The sequence below is a fragment of the Ostrinia nubilalis genome, chromosome 1 (assembly GCF_963855985.1).
Source record: "Ostrinia nubilalis chromosome 1, ilOstNubi1.1, whole genome shotgun sequence".
In the NCBI taxonomy this organism is placed as follows: Eukaryota; Metazoa; Arthropoda; class Insecta; order Lepidoptera; family Crambidae; genus Ostrinia; species Ostrinia nubilalis.
The window spans coordinates 4990854-5010939 of NC_087088.1; the positions used below are offsets into that span (position 1 = coordinate 4990854).

The 20086-nt window shown below is 37.4% G+C and overlaps 1 protein-coding gene across 6 annotated transcripts in view; it reads right to left on the reverse strand.

Annotated features, from left to right (window-relative positions):
• The window catches only part of LOC135087591 (guanine nucleotide exchange factor DBS-like), a 104939-nt gene that overhangs the window by 46878 nt on the left and 37975 nt on the right, over positions 1–20086 (reverse strand). For all 6 annotated transcript variants that reach the window (XR_010260889.1, XR_010260891.1, XR_010260890.1 and 3 more), the window contains exons 5-11: positions 19608–19741; positions 18988–19107; positions 18784–18904; positions 16945–17095; positions 16443–16597; positions 15663–15833; positions 14892–15032 (exon numbers count right to left, since the gene is read on the reverse strand). Coding sequence is in view for 3 of the 6 variants with exons in the window: in XM_063982327.1 (XP_063838397.1) it covers positions 14892–15032; positions 15663–15833; positions 16443–16597; positions 16945–17095; positions 18784–18904; positions 18988–19107; positions 19608–19741 (993 nt within the window). In the remaining 3 variants the exon portion in view is untranslated. The remainder of the gene's footprint in view (positions 1–14891; positions 15033–15662; positions 15834–16442; positions 16598–16944; positions 17096–18783; positions 18905–18987; positions 19108–19607; positions 19742–20086) is intronic.

Consider the following 20086-nt stretch of genomic DNA (forward strand, 5'->3'; position numbering starts at 1 on the left):
ATAATTTCTATGGAGAGGTTTTTTTTTATATTCGGTCTCTTGGGATAAGTTATTCCATTTGAGCAGTAGAATTAATCCTTTTTATTTGATCACATATAAAAATAACACAAGTGTTTAGGAAAACTTCTTCTTTGGTATGGTATCACTACGGAGTTATAATGTCGGCAACTCTGTATCAATGACTTGTAACTTTCAAACAGTATGAATAATAAGGGCACCACATTGGTTTTCTTTCTGAAAAAAGGCTTTCACTTTTAGTACTAACCCTTTAGCACTATTTCATTGAAATAAAAATACAATAAACGCACAGAAGACTGAAATTGAGTCAACTGACGTGACATTTATAATTTGTTGACATTATGACAGTTTGACAAGACTAGGGATTGAAAAAGTTTTAATTGAAAAAGTAAAATGACAATTTATTAAAACGATTCACAAGGATATAATCGATTAAAAATATTTATAAAATGTTCTGATACTTGCCTGTAGCGATTATCCAATCCTGGTTTCTACTGAAAAACTACCTCGTGGCAAGATTTTGATAAAATAATAAAATCTTTATCTTCTCTTTCACAATCTATAAAAGTTCATTTGGTCTATTATTATACATGTGCTATGAATGAGGGTTTTCGCGATTGAAAAATCCGCGAGATGGCAATACGTAGACGCGAGGTCCAAATGCTGCATGATTGGTGGATATCTGTCAATGTCATGTCAAAAATAACCAATCATGCAGCATTTGGACCTCACGTCTACGTATTGCCATCTGGCGGATTTTTCAATCGCGAAAACCCTCATTGGCATAGATTATGAGAGACTGGCAACTATACTAGGTTGATATATGTTTCTCACACTTCAACTGGCATTGGATTCAACATCGGATTCTGACACTTTTACAGTTATGATACCATGAATATCAGTTTATGGTCCTAATTATTTTTATTTTATTTACGACCTTCGACCAGTTGGACACTTTAGATAGCTTCTTGTAATAGTGTCAATATCTTTTTAGCTTTTAACGCAAATCTAGTCTTCAAAGCAGTTTAATCGATTTATTTTATTTTCAAAATCGATATTTTATTGTCTATGATGGCCGCAGGAACATCACTATACATGAACTCCCAGCAATAAAGTACGGTAATGCCTCGTACAGATTTTATCGGCAAAAATTATGGAACTTGATAGGTTTTAGACCATGCCACGCACCAAAACGTCCGGAAGTTGTAATAGTATTATAGAATAAACGTTAAAAGACTTATTTATTTAATTTTTCAATGCTTAAGTGTCCATTAGAATGAAAGGGTGCTTAATGTATTAAAAAAAATAGAAAATAATTATGATGGGTTAATGTTTTTGGGCGGTTTTTTAGGCGGTTTCTGACAATGTCCTTTCACCAACTGTCACAGGATTTTAATTTGAATCCTAAAGAAGAAGTCTTTGAAATGTGAGAGTCAGGACCTGTTTATTACTCAATGATCTGGTTGAGTTATCCAACAACGTTTTGTTTGGTCTGAATAAATCATCGGGTGCCAGCGTATGCAATCGGGAAGTGATTTTTTAAATAAGTATATTATGACGAAATGCATTCAATAAGTTGCATATTATTCTTGTAAAACAACCTGTGCAACGTAGCCCTAAAGTCGTGTCAATTTGGCTTGTTCGGTTGCGCCAGCGCCGGCAGCCGTATTGCCCATATTTATGCGGCGTAGGCTCCCGACCACCTTCCAAATTTGGAGTCCGCAAACGAGGCGGCACGGTTCGGAGATTTCGAAGATTCAAGATGGAATAAATTCTTAAGTGGCCATTGAGGTATATGACCTTTGTGGTTAAGAAAATACATTAGTTTCTCAATATATTGTTTTAAACTTTCATGGTCACTAACAGAATAATTATTGACGGGATTGCTACCTTATTTACGAGCCTCCGATATTTCGGCAACTTGCGTCGCTTGCAACAGTGCAATAATAATAATTATTATTTTAGTTTCTCAATGTTTTTTCACGTATCTATCACACTTCTTAAAAATGTAGGTAGCTACGAGTACCTACGTAAAAAGGCAATATCATAAGTGCTGTGCAAAATAAGGAAAAGAAACCGTATACAATTTTACGGTGCACAACAAAGTTCACTGCCGATTAATACGCTCTTGACCAAGCTTTGAACTCGACTGGTAAACTCTACCGTCATCCTTTGTCCAATGCGATGCGATGATCAGCGAAATCACTTAACACAGCAAAATTGCAAATCATCGTTTAAGGCAATACTCAGCATTGAACTTGCTCGCCGATTGATTGATACGACCTGAGCGATTATTAACGATTTCAGAAGTAATACTCATGCACAGATTCGATAGTTCGACTAGTGTTCCTATTTCGTCGAGTGGGATTGAATGAATAAACATTTTTGGAATGGTTGTTATAACTTAAGGCTTCGCTTAACTTACTTTAAAACAAATGTTTAGGATCATTTGACCACAATTTCAATACTCATTTTTTAGTTTTCAGTTTTTTTTTTCAGCCAAGTCCATCTGGATATAATATAATAGGTATTAAGCGATCAGACAAAATAGTTTTTGTTAAGATATTGAATAAGATTTAGATAAGGCAGTTAACCAAATCCTAACAATTTGACAAACACCACCTGCATTTGAAATATCTGAATGTGTAATTTTTTAGAAAGTAGGAAATATCCTTTGGCGATTGTGCATGAATAAGGATCGATTACTAATTAGGAAGTATTCAACAGGCACCGCCTACGATTATACGTAGGAGGATTGATTTGCTTTGTCAGAGCAACCTTTAAGGTAAATGAAAGCTACGCTACGAGAAAGACCTTAACTTTTAATGTCTGCACCGACGCCAACTTTTAAGTTATCTGTTTTTTGCAGCAGAAAATAATATAAAGCTTGTTTCTAACTTTGATTTGTATGTTTTGTAATAGTAATAAAGATTTTTTCAAATTCTGAGTGTCAAAAGTGTTATAATATCAAAGTACCCTACAATTTCTAAGACAAACATTTACGTGTTTCGAACACTGATCTTAACTTACAAGGTGATGTGTAGGCGAACAACATTTTAGGTGCCGTGTACTTGGATATTTCGCTGATGACTTTGGTGATTTTAAAACGCTTATATGGATACACCAGAACGCAAATGAAGAAATAGACTTTATATTTTACCTGCCTTTCTCTAGTTGATACATTCTTTTGTTCTTGAAATAAATCAGTTAATATTAAAAGATAAGTCTGTAATAAGGAAAATCGTAATAAAAATGATTAATGTTTATTACACTTCCTTCGATTAATGTACGAGCATACATTACAGTTATTTAGTTCTGTTTTGGTAAATAAAAACATATGCTTCAAGTAAAATAACTTCCCAGAGTGTATTGTAACAAAATGTGCGATCTTGGGGGAAAATTTTACAGTTGTTAGTGTTGTTACATGAGAACCGATACTTTCCCACATTATAAAAGGGAATAATGTCGATACGGGACTCGTGAACAAAGCGCAGGCAACGGGGCCAAGCAAAAACAACGACAATGTCGTTACGCTCTGGTGCTTTGGAGGATGCAGGTGCAGCCGACATCCTAATTATACTTGCTCTTACTAATCTACTAAGATAAGTAGATAAGCGGTCTACCAAATATATTCATAAGCCGTTTCCTTTGTAGGTTGCGTAATCGCTTGAAGCCGAATGTAAAATATTTAACTGTTTTTTTAAACCGCACGGAAAATATGAACTGTAACAAGAATCAAGATTTACTGCTTGTATGTTAGATTGGGAACATTTTATTTTCTACATTGTATTCTAATAATACATTAAGGTAAGAACGAAAATAACTGTTAATATAACGTTTTCGCGCCTAAACCGCAGAACTAATTGTGATGAACTTTTTGAAGTGAACGAAGTGATTTATTATTAGCTTTAATCTAAGTTTCAGTAATGAAGAATAGATTAAAAGATATTCTTACATAATTATTGTAGGTATGATAACAAATACAAACAGGAACAATACCACAATCATGAGTATATACCTACGATAAGTCCCTGAGGTAAACCATTGAGTAAGACTACGTCGAGTGGAACGAAAACCATTGGCAGGATGCGCATGGGCATATTGTCAACTATTCTATGGAACACAATGCTGTACCTATTATGTTGCATGAGTACGGTAGATAAAATTATGATTAAAGCTTGATTAAAAATGTGGGTAGAGTCATGTTTTACAATGTCAGAAGGTGGTAAATAGGTTTTGTAAAAAATATACGTATACAGTCGAATTGAGATCCTCCTGTTTTGAACTCGGTTAAAAATTCATACAATCGACATTGGTACTTCTAAAGAGTTTAATGAGTTTTATACAAAGCCAGCTTATTGTTGGATATGACATAAGTAGTTTTTGCTATCTGCAAAGATTGTAGATAACTCCACACTGTTCACCTTGGAATTGGAATGTTACCATTTGCTATTCAGGCCGGTATAGGCTGATACTTCGAACAAAGCCTGTATGGTATTAACTATACTTCCATCGGGTCTTTGAAGGAATTCATATCCAATTACGAGTCCTGTAAAACCAGGACGTAGTGTTTTTATAGCGAAAGGAAGCCTTATATGTGCACATCCTTCAGCAATTTGAGACCTTAACACACTGGACACAAGGACCAACAAATACCATCGCAAGTTCCGCGTTAGCAGGCTCGTATTAAACCAGTACAAGTGTTCATAAAAGTTCCATTATAATTTAATAAAAACTCCATTAAAGAATGGAGATTCTCCTCGTTCTCGACAGTAAAACGAAAACGGTGAAAAAGGAGGCGCATTATGGATAGTGAAGGTGCGTGATTACAAAGAACGAGTCATTAAACTTACCTTTAGGTATAGTCAGCGTCAAATAGTTCCAAAGTAGCCAAAAAGATCGCCACACATCTTTGTCCAAATTGAAATAAGGTGTGTTGTCAACTTTTTGGCTCTTTTGGGTGTCACGAACGATTTGATGCTGACTGTATCTTTCATGATCTAAAGTAAGGTGAGTCAATCAGAATATAGTATCGATGCTTGCGCGAAGCGCTGTCTCTACATTTTAGAAAATTTGTTAGAATATTTGAAGTTATTAACACCCGTATCCTAATGATAACCTTAATTTAAAACAAGGATAAAGCTAAACATAGCTGTCTAAAACATGTTCTATAATAGTTATTACCGCAACATTATACTAAATTCTGTTTTTACATAAATTATTCACATAATTTAGTTAGTAAACTTCAATTTTACATGAATCAACTGTGTATTTTGAGCACTGTTATCTAAAATGTTTTACCTCCCACGCATTATTGAAATAGTGTTTTGAGTGCATGACCATTCTAGCGAATACGGCAGGGACTACTGAAGCATTAACCATTCAATTGTGAACTTTCTTTCATTGATATAAGATCTCTACATTATTTTGAGTAGGTGATAAGTTTATCGGTAAAAGCCTATATTGCTATTCTTAAAGACTCCTGTCACCCGATTGCCTTGGTGCATTCCAAGGAGCAGGAAGTCGAAGCTCCTACAAGTAAATGTTACGTGTGCTTGCGCATAATTTGTTGCTGTTACCGCAGACTAATTTACAATGACTGATGAAACCCCATCGCTGCATACATTTGTCTGATTTGCGTTTGAGCGAATGCATAAAATTAACAGGTTTAAGACAGAAAGCGCGTGTTTAATTTTGTGTTAATTGCGCTACCACCCGACAGCAATAACAAGAAACTCATTATTTGATACTATCACCTTACTAATTATTCTAATCAGCATTGGGTCCACATGAACCATGGTTCAAACGGTTTGAGTCAGACCACATCAAAGCTGAGTGAGCATCTCATTATTTTTAGCTCCGATATTTATTAAATAAAAAAAAATTGGCAAGAAGCCGAAAACATTTATTTCATAAACAAATTAGGCTTACGTAAGTGTTTTAATTAAACTTTTGATACTGCTTCCAGGCTCAGCTGGCGAAACGTAAACAGAGTTTAACGATTAGACTCTGAGCAACAAAACATAAACACTCTTCAAATGGGTATATGCCTACCATTGGGAGCTTTTAATTGCTTTTATTTATTTCTTTGACGTTATGTAATTCAGCACTAAACAAGCACAAAGTAGCTTTACAGCTTGTGATAGTGACCAAATTGTTTCAGTATGTAGAGAACGATAGGTCACGAGCCATAAAACTACAGTTTCACTCACTGCAAGTTTCTCAAAGACGACGAATATGTCAAGGTAAAGTACCGATAGTTCCACTTTAAAGCCAATTTGTAATATCATTATTAAACTATGAGACTCGTTTTCTGAAATAACGTTAAAAACTAGATAGATAGAGTCATGTCTGTAACTGGACTAACTGGTTGAAATGTCATATTTAGACCAATTTCAGGCATTGTTTAATACGAGTACGAGTACATAGTAATGAATTATTTTCTTAATTCTGTTCGTCTGATGTATACAGGCTCGACGTGACGAATAGAACAAGTTGTTTCGAAATCCTTTGCGGAGTAGGACCTCTTGGCTGTCAACAAAATGTCACAAACAGCTGTCCACAGACAAGCAAACAAACGAAGCGGCGCCGGCGCAGCTAAAGAGCTAAATAAGGTCGCGAACTTTCCAAATGGCTGGATGCTCGCGCTCATCCAATTTAATAGGACCCGATTGCTTCTGCGCCGGTGAATGGAGGAAGCACAGAAGTGCAATTAACGTGCAAATATTTTAACATAATGATAAAAATATTTTAAATCGTCATTTGTGAATATCTATGTGTAGAATTATACTAGTTAAATGCTTAAATAATTACATATCTTCTGTAGCTTTTATTAGCTATCTCCAAAAAGCTCATCAAGTTGTACAATTCCAGTAAATCTGAATAACTACTATCTAGATATACCTATTTCATATTAGTTTTAGTAATGTTGAGCTTTAAGCCTTCAGCTTAAAGCTTTTGACAGAGTACTCCACTGGAACATTGTAATAAGTTTGGGGTTGATGACGGCGTTCCCCGAGCCGAATCAAACTCCGGTTAGATTTAACAATGTCTGTTTATTCGCAACGACAGTGCGAAGTGACTGCACTCCAAACAACGATAATACACGGGCGATGTTGTTACAACTTGTGTTACACAAAATACACTGCACCAGTGAGCATAAATTTACAATCCAAGTCCTTAAACAAGTTACGACCAAGAGAGTTGGTTGGAAGCCGCAGGAAGTGACGAAAAGGCGCCAAGGCTTATCTGTCAAAGTCCAACTGACAGATTAGAGTTGTGATGCGTTCGGGAATACGAAATTTCCGAACGCCACACCACCCCCCCACGGAGAAGGATAATTTAAGTAAAATACAGGTATTCGTTTTGATCCTTAAATTTAACATGTCTACCAGCGCGGGTGGTATACGGTTGTTTTCTAATGTTGGTAGCATTTTCAGAGCCAATAGCAGACTGTGGTTCTTCAGCGGATGGTGAAAGCTGTGGCTGTTCAGCTGTAGGCGTAGACAGTATTGGGGTGGTTGATGTCGTCGAATTTGGGTCAATAGGATCTTGATGGTTTGTAATTGTATGATCGACAAAAGCCGGCTTGACCCGATCTATGCTGACGGTGGCTTTTCTGCCTTTTATGTCTATTAAAATGGTTTTTCCGTCACTAGAGCGTTCTAAGATGGGGTATGGGCCATTATATGGAGGTTGAAGAGGACGACGGACCGCGTCGTCACGCAGAAAAACATGAGATGCCGAGCTAAGCTCCTTGAATATAAAGGTGGAAGGGACGCTGTGACGTGAAGCTGGGATTGGTCTTGCATTAGCCATTTGCCTGCGCAATTTTGTGATGAAATCTGAGTTTTCGGATGCGTTAATGCTAGTAATTGGGGCAAGCATTTCTCCCGGCAACCGTAAATTTTCTCCGTACAGCATTTCCGCTGCTGTAGCTTTGAGGTCTTCTTTGAAAGCTGTGCGCATACCAAGCATGACGAAAGGCAGGGATAAAACCCATGAACTGTCGTGGCACATGAGTGCCGCTTTTAATTGACGATGGACCCGCTCTATCATGCCATTAGCACTGGGGTGATAAGATGTGGTTCTAATGCGTTTGGTGGCGAAGTTTTCCATTAGGCGACGGAACAGGTCGGATTCAAATTGTGTCCCCTGATCTGTTGTAATAACTGAAGGAACGCCGAAACGAGATATCCAACCTTGGGTAAAGGTCTCGGCTACTTCTTCGGCCGTGATTGAATGCATAGGCCAGACTTCAGGCCACCGAGAAACCCTGTCGATTGCTGTTAAACAGTAGCGGTATTCTCTGCATGACGGAAGCGGGCCAATGATGTCGATGTGGACGTGTGCGAAGCGGCCGGATGGTTGGTCGAAAGTCCCTAGTGGAGTGGAATTATGCCTTGTTATTTTGCTGCGTTGACAAGCTATACAAGAGCGTGCCCATTGATGGCAATCCTTCCTTCCGAGCGGGTGTTATGCTCGGGGACCAAGGTCCAATTTACACCATCTTGGTTTGCCTATATATACTTGGCAGGATATAAAACTCCGTCACCGCGATGCAGGTTTGTATGAGCGGCGGAGTGTGCCATAGTGAAGTAGTGACAGCGCCATCTGTTGGTCACTAGTTTGTAGTGGCGTCGCCACACCACTCCCCCCGGAAGAACCGGAGGTGGATGACGTCAGGATGAGCTCAGCAGTCTGTGCGTGATGAGCTTACAAGTGCCAGTGTGCTCAAGTCTGCGGTGAGTCGAGACGAGCAGGTTGCGGTGCTCTATCCACGGTGAGTCGGGATAGTGAGCGGAGGCGTCTTCGATGGTCGGGCGTGGAGCTGGGCCAGAGCTGAACCCGTGACCAGTGAAGTGACGGTTGCTTGCTGCCGAGGAACCAGGAAGGTCGGTTGCGATCTGCGATGGTCCCTGAAGGCTGGATGCTGGCTTGTTGAAGACTGGGAGCTGATGACGGAGTGGCGGAGATGGTGAGGATGGCGGAGGCTGATGCCGAAGATGGTGGTGATGGAAGGTCACGTTCCAATCACGTCGGGGTCACCAGTTTGGGGTTGATGACGGCGTTCCCCGAGCCGAATCAAACTCCGGTTAGATTTAACAATGTCTGTTTATTCGCAACGACAGTGCGAAGTGACTGCACTCCAAACAACGATAATACACGGGCGATGTTGTTACAACTTGTGTTACACAAAATACACTGCACCAGTGAGCATAAATTTACAATCCAAGTCCTTAAACAAGTTACGACCAAGAGAGTTGGTTGGAAGCCGCAGGAAGTGACGAAAAGGCGCCAAGGCTTATCTGTCAAAGTCCAACTGACAGATTAGAGTTGTGATGCGTTCGGGAATACGAAATTTCCGAACGCCACATAAGCATTCCAGTTTTGTCTTCAACATATTAGTAGAAGAATACACTTCTATGCTTCTTCGTTTGTCCCTTTACGCGCATTGATGGATGTTGCAAGCGAAAGCCGTTTATGGATATCGCATACGAGAAATAGAGACGACTTTGTGTGATTTTGAAATAATTGCATTATGATAATCGTCCAATAAATTGTTTGATGATGGGTCAAATATTACGAGACATGTTTTGAATGTGCTAATGACCGATCAATATATCAAAATAAATCAATCGTTACATACACGAAATAAAATCCATCTCTACATAACTGCGATTTAAAAACTACAAATTAATAATGCATACTTACTTACTCGTAGTTTCATAATATATTTGACCATGAGCGAATTACAGTAAGACGTATTCCGATTTATTATGTACTTCTTTGTTTTTAAGCATGTGTGTATATCTCGATTGAAAGATATAGTGATATTTTATGAATTTATGCTATCAATAAAATATAGAACCGAGATTTCAGACAATATTACTTAACATATAAAACAGTATTACATTCCGTAGAAATCAGAATGCTAATTGATTGACATTATGCTTAGTTTGACGAATGTATTAATTTATACAGACCAACAAACGTTACTTTTTATAGTCAGTGGATATCCGCATCCAACAAATTACAATTTCCACCTCGGTTTGCGAAACCAATGATACGCATGCCCAGGAAACCTAAAAGAACAGGTATTTTGCTATACGTAATAATGTATTATTTCAAGTTTACTATGGTTCATGGTTTACAATGAAAGATATAACATATTGGTACAGTAGGTTATCTAACAAGCGCATAATACCTACCTACATATTAAGTATTATGTTTGTCGCCTTTCAAGAGGGGGCTAGATTATTTAACCAAAATATTAACACTTTATCTAACTATTATCAGAATAATCCAGAGTTAACAGAATACTTAAATACCTTCGAATCTGTGTACCTATTACTTTAATATTAAAACTGAAAGTAATTCTCTATTTGCTAGATTTTTTTATGTCCAAAAAGTTGAAACTTTAAAAGGAATAGATTACATCCTGACGAAGGCTACCTTTTTCGGAAGTTAGGAGAAACGGTTCTCTCCGTTTTCCTAACTTAGCAGAACTCCATTATGTGCCTTCCTTTCATGACCGTCTGTCTGGAAACATTGTTCATTCTTTCAGACAAACAGTTTTCTTATGTTAATAGCTAATCTATCTATCTACATAAAAGCGAAAGGTCACTGACTGATTCACTCATCACGAAATCTCAGAAACTACAATTGCTAGGAGTCTCAAATTTAGCATGGGGGTTCCTTTTAGAACGTAGGTGCTCACTAAGACGGGATTTTGCAAAATTCAACCCCTAAGGGGTTGAATTTCGTGGGCGCACGTAGTCGCGAGCGGCCGCTTTGCTTATAATTCTAACCGCATTGAAACCTAAATGACAACTATATCTTACTGAGACTACTGTAACCGTTACATATTATTATTTCGTGGTATCATATCACAACAGTCTGCTCATGTATTTGTCACGGATATTGCACCAGCACCCCATGGTTACGCCAAGCACTTTCACCCGCGATGAACACCATAAACATGATATCGATTATGATCGATGATCGACATACTAATCATATGTTAATCAAAGTGTTTGTTGTTCTTGTTGTTACTGGAACTTGATGATATCATTGTTATCAAAACAATCATGTGAAATTGTGAAAATGTTATTGCGAGTTACCTATTCTAAATCATATTCTTTTAAGTCAGAAGACTTCAGAAAGTTTTTGCAAATGTATTTATTTCTAAAATGTTTTAATTCCCTTACTTTTATTGATGAAGACATATTTTGCAAGCTATGTTTATGCAGTTAAACTGTTTTTCTTTCAGTGATAATAATACTTACCTAATTAATTGAAAGAAAATGAGGATTCAATAATTATGGCGCAGATGGGTCTTAGCTGATTTGATCAATTAATAGTTTTGCTGCTTCATAAAAAATATCAGATGTTGTAATTAACAATCATAACCAGACGTATTCTCCCATAATTATTAATAATTATATCTTCACATCTGATGATTAGATAGTAATTATAAAAGATGTTCATGAATAAAGAACAAATTGACGATTAACATTAAGATGTTAATGATATCTTTTTAGTTGACTAATATCCATTGCGTAATCTTGATGAACACTTTATTTCATAAGCCACCCAAGATTCCAAGATGAAGTAGTCTGTATTCTATAGCTAGATATACTTACATACTAAGTACAATACACTCTACACATAATAATATGTTTTCATATTTAGCGGATTGGTTTTTTTTTTTTTTTTTTGTAAGTAAGTAACTCCAATTGCAAGGCAGTGATTGATATTATAACTGCATGATTGTTTAAGTTTTGTTAAAATCTTTTAGACTGCTAACAATGTATGATACGTAGACTTTAAAGCTTTTTGTTGTGTATTCTTTACTGGTAATTTCTTCGAGATTATAGGTTTGCCAAAATTTCCAAAGAAATGATTTGTCATGACATATCTTGATGGATCACCTCTTCGTGCAAAAACCTTAAATCGGATTTTGATGAAGCTTAATAACGGTAATAGTATCTAACTAAGTATTTAAGTACTTTTATAAGTATTTTTATGACAGTTCTTCACTCAAGAACCTTTCATCTATCAGGCAGGCTAATTTAGGCTAAGATTGTGGGCGTCCGCCAGTGTTTCATAAACCCACAAAGTGTAGAGTTTCACAGTGTGCCAAATTCTTGTTTGCTCTCGCCTCTAATTAGATATTTCAAAGAGGAAGTTCGCAAGCTTATAAGTATGAAATATCATACGACGATAGAAATTTTATACAGAGCATACAAGGAATAAGGTCATCGTCGCGTTCCAAATAAAGACTTCTTGTCTTGTTATGAGTTTATATTGGACGTTTTCGGCCACTGTTCGGGACTTCGGGCATTCCGACGAACGAAATAAATATTTTTGTTAGCATCTGTTCCGGGAAGAAACTTATTTCGGGACACACCACTATGGGCCGATTGTGAAGATTCTTCCTAATAAAATGTTTACACATTATGTTTGGAAGTCGGCGGTGATAAAATAAATAAAGTCGTTTGGTCCTTTAAATTAGTTGTTGGAATGTGGTGGGCAGACATGATAAGTTGGATGGATTAAGATAGAAAATAGGTTAGTAATTAAACTTAAGATTGTAGAGATTAGGGTCGAATTTAGGTTTCGTGCTTCAGAGTAGGTACGCTGTCGGTCTAATTAATTCAGCCATATCAATGGCAACAACGTATGTTACAATCCACGATCGAAGAAAACGGAAAATTGTTAAGGCAAAGTTGGAGACACAAACTTCGAATACGGAGCCTGACCCTGACCTCATCCACCTCATGTTAAGAGCTAAGGAAGAGGAAATGAAACATACAACTTTTGATTTGCATGCTTACCTAACATACACGCCAAACCAAGTTTACTACATAATGTTGCGATTGCGAGAGTCATAATAAAAATAAATTCATTTTTCGCTCTCTATTTTCTCCAGCTATTATATTGATAACTACAAACACATGCATACTAATGTGTTTTATCCTTGCCAGCCTGCCCTTTATCGCGATAGAAAGCATGCTGTACGTTCACGTAGTAGGTATAGTAATGTCTCGCGTGCGCCATGAAAGCTATAGGCACGCTTTGTGGTGCGCGCGCGCCGCGACCTCTCGCGCTTTCTAGTGCAGCTGTTTTTGCGACATTTTGTACATCGTCTCATTAGATAAAATTACAATGGAATGGAAACGGGTGTTTATTTTAATACACAACTTTTTTTTTATAAAAGTCATTAAAATGAGATTTTACCTCCCAATTTCTATGCTTCTATTCGCCCAATAGAGAAAACTAGGTATCTACACTAATTAATCCCACATCTATGTATAACTAGTAAAAATATTATTGTCTTTTCATAATACATAATTTCAATTATGATTTTTCCAGAGTAGTGATTGCGAAAAAAATAATCTTATTCAATTAGATTGGGTACTCCATGTTGGATGTAGTTAGGTAGAGCATAGTAGGTAGAGTAAGGCTTATGCGCACGCGTTATGTCGCACTCGATAAAGTTAAATTGTTCAAAATTATTAACTTTATCGATTCATTATTCATTTATAGGTGTTATTATTAATAATGTACCGGAAAATGTTATTTCTTCCTGTTCGTTTCCCAGACAAGTACCTATTTATTTTACAATACCTATTTATTTAACATATACAGAGGGGACGCTGTGTTTACTTATCGATTTTAGTTTCTTATCGACTCTTACATGATACAGCACTAGCGTCCATGAAAGTAGCCGCGCAGGTGACATTACACGCACTCGCAAATGCGTAGATTTATCCAAGTAAGTAAGGCATGATTATATCGCTGTTATCATAGTGAAAGGTTACAGCTACTGGTTTACGTGAGTGCTCGGCATATTTATTACAGTTTTGTTATGAAGGTACAATATGTTAAACGTATTTATTGCTATGAGCTGTATTGATGAAATTGGTATTGACTGTTGCTTGTGTGGTTTTCCTTTGATATGACAAATGATTTCATAGTTAATTCCTGGTTTGACATAAAATTACGTAATAAAATTGACGAAATACTGCGGTAACATACATACATAAAACATACAGTCATATTGAGAAACTACTCCTTTTTTTAAGTCGGTTAAAATGTAAATTAAGTTACAAGGTACCTAATAAAGTCTCCTTACCGTAAGTAAGCCTAATCGGCCTTCTCCTTTACCAATCGAGCCTACGAAACCAATTCGTATACTTCAGGGATGGCGAACCAATGGCACGCGTGCCATCGATGGCACGCGCCACAATATTTAGAGCACGCCACCAATCACAAAATTTAACTTGTACTATCTATACCCCTCATTGATAGCATTAGGTGTTATTTGATGGCCCGTCTATGACTACATCAAACTTTTTTTCGGAAAAGTGGCACGTTGAGACATAAAGGTTCGCCATCCCTACTTACTTTATGATTGATTTATTCTCTTGTTGCATCTTGCATAGTCCCAAACATATTACTATCAAAACATAACTCCTAATTTGGGCGCGAAATCTAAAACTCACTGACCTGGTTGTTGGCAGGTGTGGCCAGGGCGGATCTCTAGGGCGGGAAATCTAAAAGTGACTACTGACTTTTGTCGCCGTTACTGTTTCGTCACTCATACCAAGTCCATGGAGATGTATGGAGGTGCGCGCACGTAGCGACGTGACAGTAATTTTTGTCACCTCCATATACAGGGTGACTTTTAAATCGTTGGCATCCTTTTAAAGTAATACTCTACTCATAATACATAGTACATTCCCTGAATATGAGACAAATCCAATAAGTTTTTTGTCTAAAAGTCATCCGAGCGCGCGAGCCCTTAGCTGGTCGTCGCAGAATGTCTGTGGCGGCGCACTAGGGCGGAAAATCTAAAACTGACTAACCTGGTGGTTGGCTGGTGTGGCCAAGGCGGCGCTCTGGGGCGGCACCGACTGCACCGGCCGGGCCGGCTTGGCGGCCGCCCGCTGAAGAGTGGCTCTCTTCACGGAGACCATCAGCCAGACGTCTTCTACGCGTTGGGCCACCTAGCAGAACAGTATATATCTTTTAAGTATTTAAGCTAAATCTTAAATTATTTTGAATTGATCCATCTACGAGCTATGTGCCCTGCCCTGCACTGCATACATCTGCTGGTTTAAAAACTTAATATCTAACGCCCGTATTCACAAACGATGCTTGCTTAAGTGAAGCAGCAAATCGAACACAGCGTTGAATAGAGCTCATGTGTCACCCTGTGCGTCCACGCGCACTTTGAGACCTCATAGTAATGTTTGTGAATACGGGCGTAAATCTTGTAATATTTCAGATTTATTTACAGGATAGGTGACCAATCAATAGTTTTTCGATTGTGTCTGGTTTTGCGGCACGTGAAAGGTCAGTCCGAGTGCCTAGTAAAGGTCGTCGCAGATTTACTTATCAACCCGGAAAGGGATCATAACCGTATCAACTTGAGGCGGTCAATATTTTTCACACTTATCCGCAGCACCGTAACGTAAACGCCTCGCCTTGCGTTTGACAGCGCGCGAAAGGCGATACGGTGTTGATCCCTTTCCGAGTTGATAAGTCTGCTATAAACTTATGTACCTATTAAACAGTTTTGGACAAAACATATCTTTACACAGTTACCTAATTTAATAGCAGCTCTAATTAGTTACCTGAGTGACCAACGCCCTCGTCTCCTGCGTGGCGGTCTGCATCAGCATCTCTCGGAACTGCTCGGGAGCCGTCAGCCCGAAGCTCTTGGCGTCTTCCAGCAGTTTGTCCACGGCTATGAGACCACCCTCCCCTGCTAGCAGCTCAACACCAGTCGCGCACCATTCGTTCGCCTAGAAATACGTGTTTGGTTACTCATCTATACTAATATTATAAAGCTGAGAGTTTGTTTGTTTGAACGCACTAATCTCAGGAACTACTGGACCGATTTCAAAAATTATTTCACAGTTGGATATGTACGCGATCTCTGGTGAACCACGATGTATGATGTACCACGGGCGAAGCCGGGGTGGACCGCTAGTTCATTCAATAAAAAACAAAAAGAATGAATGAAATTTTTGGCGGGAAAATGGATAAGCCTGGATTGCACTATCTTACGGTTAAAGTAAGTTTACTCATTCATTCAATAAAAATTAAAAAGAATTAATGAAATTTTTGGCGGGAAAATGGGTTAGGCTAGATTGCACTATTTTACGGCAACTCAGCCAGTGTAGGGAAGTGAAACAAAACAGTGCAACATCATTTCAAATTCTTAAAAAAAATCCCCGATCATCAACATTGATCAATCCTCATTCATATTCATATCATAATATCCATGTTATTTATTTATTTATTTTAAAATATTTGACACCAGCTGGTTAGGTAAAACCATAATGAAACATAGAAATGAATTAATTCAAACAACAAAAAAGTTGAAAACAAAAGGCTATGAAATAACTTACCTTATCGATCCTGTCCATAAGTTCTCTCGCCTTTGTTAATAACATATTTCTCTTCTGAATCTTGTCTATGAGCAAAGCACTCGTTCTCCTCAACTCTTCACACTTCGACTCTATATGGTCCACAGAACTTAGCGGATCTTGCATTAGTTTTTCACCTGTATAACAAAAACACAAAGTAGGCTTATATTTGTGCAAAACAATAAATTATCTTATCTTATTATTTTATAGTAAAATGCCATTTTGTAAGAAAAACTAAGCAGCATGATTTATTTCCTTAGCTACCTCAAAAATTAAAATAAAACAGCCTAAGTCAAGAAAGCGACATCTGGTGAGATAAAGACGATTACGTCATACGCATGCGCGCCAAACGCGTGCAGGCGCCCGCGTAACTTTTAAAGGAGGCCCTAGACTATGCCCTAGCCTAGACATTTCACTAAAGAGGTGGAGAATCACGATCCTGAGGTTAAGTATAGAAATGCAGTTCTAGTGTTGTTTTATTTACCATCATCAATCACAGAAGAAGCGGTGTCCAGGTCACAGTTGCAAAGCTTCTCGAAGTCGTTGGCCTCTTGTATAAGGTTGTCCACTCTGATCGCCGTCTCGCCCACTTCGGTCATGTCGCACGCTGTCTTTAGATGGCCGTCTAAAGTCGCCTGAAATAAAGATGCATAATTAATAAAATCATAAATAAAATCAAAATCAAAATCAAAAATATTTATTCAGTTTAGACCACAAGTTGCACTTATGAACGTCAATAGAAAATAATAAAAAAAGAAAAGGTAGCCCTTATGGGGCACTTTACATGTCTCCTTATCTTTTGGGCCCTACCAGCGCTTCGAGACAAACATAATTATGGCAAGTGCTGAGAAGAAACGCCGGAACAAACTCAGTCACCACTTATTGCCAGGAATTTTATCTAACGGTAAGAATAGTCAAATTTAAGTACATCAAATATGTGCAGACTGAACTGACCACGCATCCTTGTCATCAATATAGTCTCGAACCTTGTAGTACCCTTTGGACATAAGGGTATTTTTTATATGTATCTTAAATTTGTTTATTGGCAATTCGATAAGGTTGTGTGGTATTTTGTTAAAAATGGTAATATTAGACTCAAGATTCTTCACTTGAAGTATCTTGTAGTAAGCACAGAAATCTCTGGAAACCTCTTAGGAAATGTCTTATAATTTAGTCGTATCTTGGTTTGCAATAACTATTAGAAAATTACCATTAACAAATTAAAATTATACATTTAAAAAAAAATAACAATTTACTGGCGTCGATTTTAAACTTCCTACAAAATAAAAACTCTTTCAATTCCGAACATTAAAAACTTTTTTCAAATGACATAAATGCGTAATAATTAAAAATAAAAATGTTGACAGACAAAAAACGTCAAAATATTGTGCTCGTCAATCTCGTCATTTTGTTATGCAAATATTCACGAATTTTATTGTAAAACTGAAATTATAATTAAAATCAAGCATGTCTATGAATATGATTTGCAATTTTCGTAAATGCAGACGATCTTTATCAAGTCAAGCTTGGGTGACTACGTGTTCCCACGCATTTTGCATCGAACATGGCAAGAAAGAATTTAAAAGGAATTCCGATAATGCTCTGACTTGTCCAGCATGTGGGACCGAATTGCGTGATAAATTTGATGTGATACAAGCAGATCTCAAGCCGACAGAAACATTCAAATCAATAGTGTTAGCTGGAATGAAGCCAGATACAATAATGGATGTCGCGATGCGAGCGATGTCGTTTTGGTCATATCAAGTCGAACAAGAGACGCTTTACCAAGAGAGCATGGCAAAACACGCGAAAGAAAAAGTGGAATGTCTAGAAGAAATTAACTCATTAAACTTGCAGAAGTTAAAGGCTGAGTTAGAAACATGTAAGAGGAAAATTGTTTCATTACAGACTGAATACAATAAGAAACGAAAACAAGCTGAAGAGCTCACGGCGCGTTTAGAGGAGAAAACACGTAGGATACAAAAGCTGACGTACCAGTTAGAAACAAAAAGTAGGAAAGACATTCATGGCAATTCAGACAGCAGGAGAGTAGAGAGCAGGAGTTCAGACAAACTCATGGATATTTCGGACTTGGTAGGAAAAAGAGCACCGTCAGAAGCATTTGTCTTCAGGCCGGCGAAAGACACTGACGAGTCTCATCATCATGCTATGGTTTGCTCTCCAAAAACGCCAATGTTTGACTTCCGAAGTAAAAATAAAAGTAAGCAACATCCACCTTTTCAATTTAGGCCCATTTCCTCATAATCAAGTACAGTCTTACATAATTATTAGAAATAAGCGATAATTTAGTTAAGCCACTAACCTGCATTTGTTTAAAGTTTAATAAAAACGTTCTAAATTTTAACCAGTGATTTAATTTCGTGGAATGTTTCTGCCAGAAATTATCAAATTGTTTTTCAGTCTCTTCAAGTTGCACCAATAATCTGAAACGAAAACAAAAAAATAGGCTTATAGGTTCATAATAATAGTTAATTTAATTAGCATATTTTTATAAAATTATAAATACCTTTCAACAGCAGCAACATGACTAATAATATTATAAGTAAGATTTGGTTTTCGCACTTGCGTCAACAATTCTTCGCCCTGCGTTGTTGCTGACGCTAGTTCCGTTTTTAAAGCTTTATACCTGTAAAAATACATAAATTATTATAATAGATGCAATAGAAAACAATTTTACAATCTCAAAATATTTCCACTTATCACTCAATGATATTATGGCAGTGTGGCGAAACATAGTTTGTAAAATCAAATGACTTAAAACATGCATAGGTAAGTAATTCAAACAATTTTGAAAGTTATTGATTCCCAATGTAATCATTATGTTTCAATAATTGAGGCGTGGAATTTCATATCGAAAGTGTAAAATGCCTACAAAAATGTATGGCACTTAGCCCAATTGTAAATTCCACGCCTCAATTGTATAAATTACTTATTACATTACGTATCCACGTAGTTATCACAAGTGTGCTAAAAAGACATTATGTCCGTTCAAATCCACGGAATTAAGTTTTCCGCTTCGTATTATAGTTATTCTCATCGCCGATTTGCTAATCAAGGCGCCAAGACTTGCATATTGTCTAGCCACACAGTTAACTAAGACAATTATGTAGAGCAAATAACACTGACCTAGTTTCTTGAGAGTCTAACAATTCTTTGGTTTGTGTGGGATCGTTTCCCATATCGCAGTCCACTATCTCGTGCATAAAGTTATCTAGTTTACTCGATATTTCCTTCATTAGAGTCGAAAATTTTTCTAAGGCCTGCAAAAGAAAATAAAAGGCATTTTAGTTCAGGTTTAACAAACGGGCTAATAGATATCGTAAGGTATAAACTCAGGTTCCCACAACGGCGATCAGCTCATTGTGAGAATTCCGTTGTATCCACACATAATTCAGTGCGCAAGGATAATCATCATTGGTATAAATGGGGATGATGTAGTTCACAATATTATCACAATCCACAATGGTGATCGACAATGCCATTGTCTTCTTTCTATGAGGTTGACGTAGTTTACGTCCTTGACTTGTTTGTTTAGGTACTTCGGCTACCTAATTGATTATGTACAAGAAATTAGGTAGACAGACGCTACTCCACACTAACAGCTG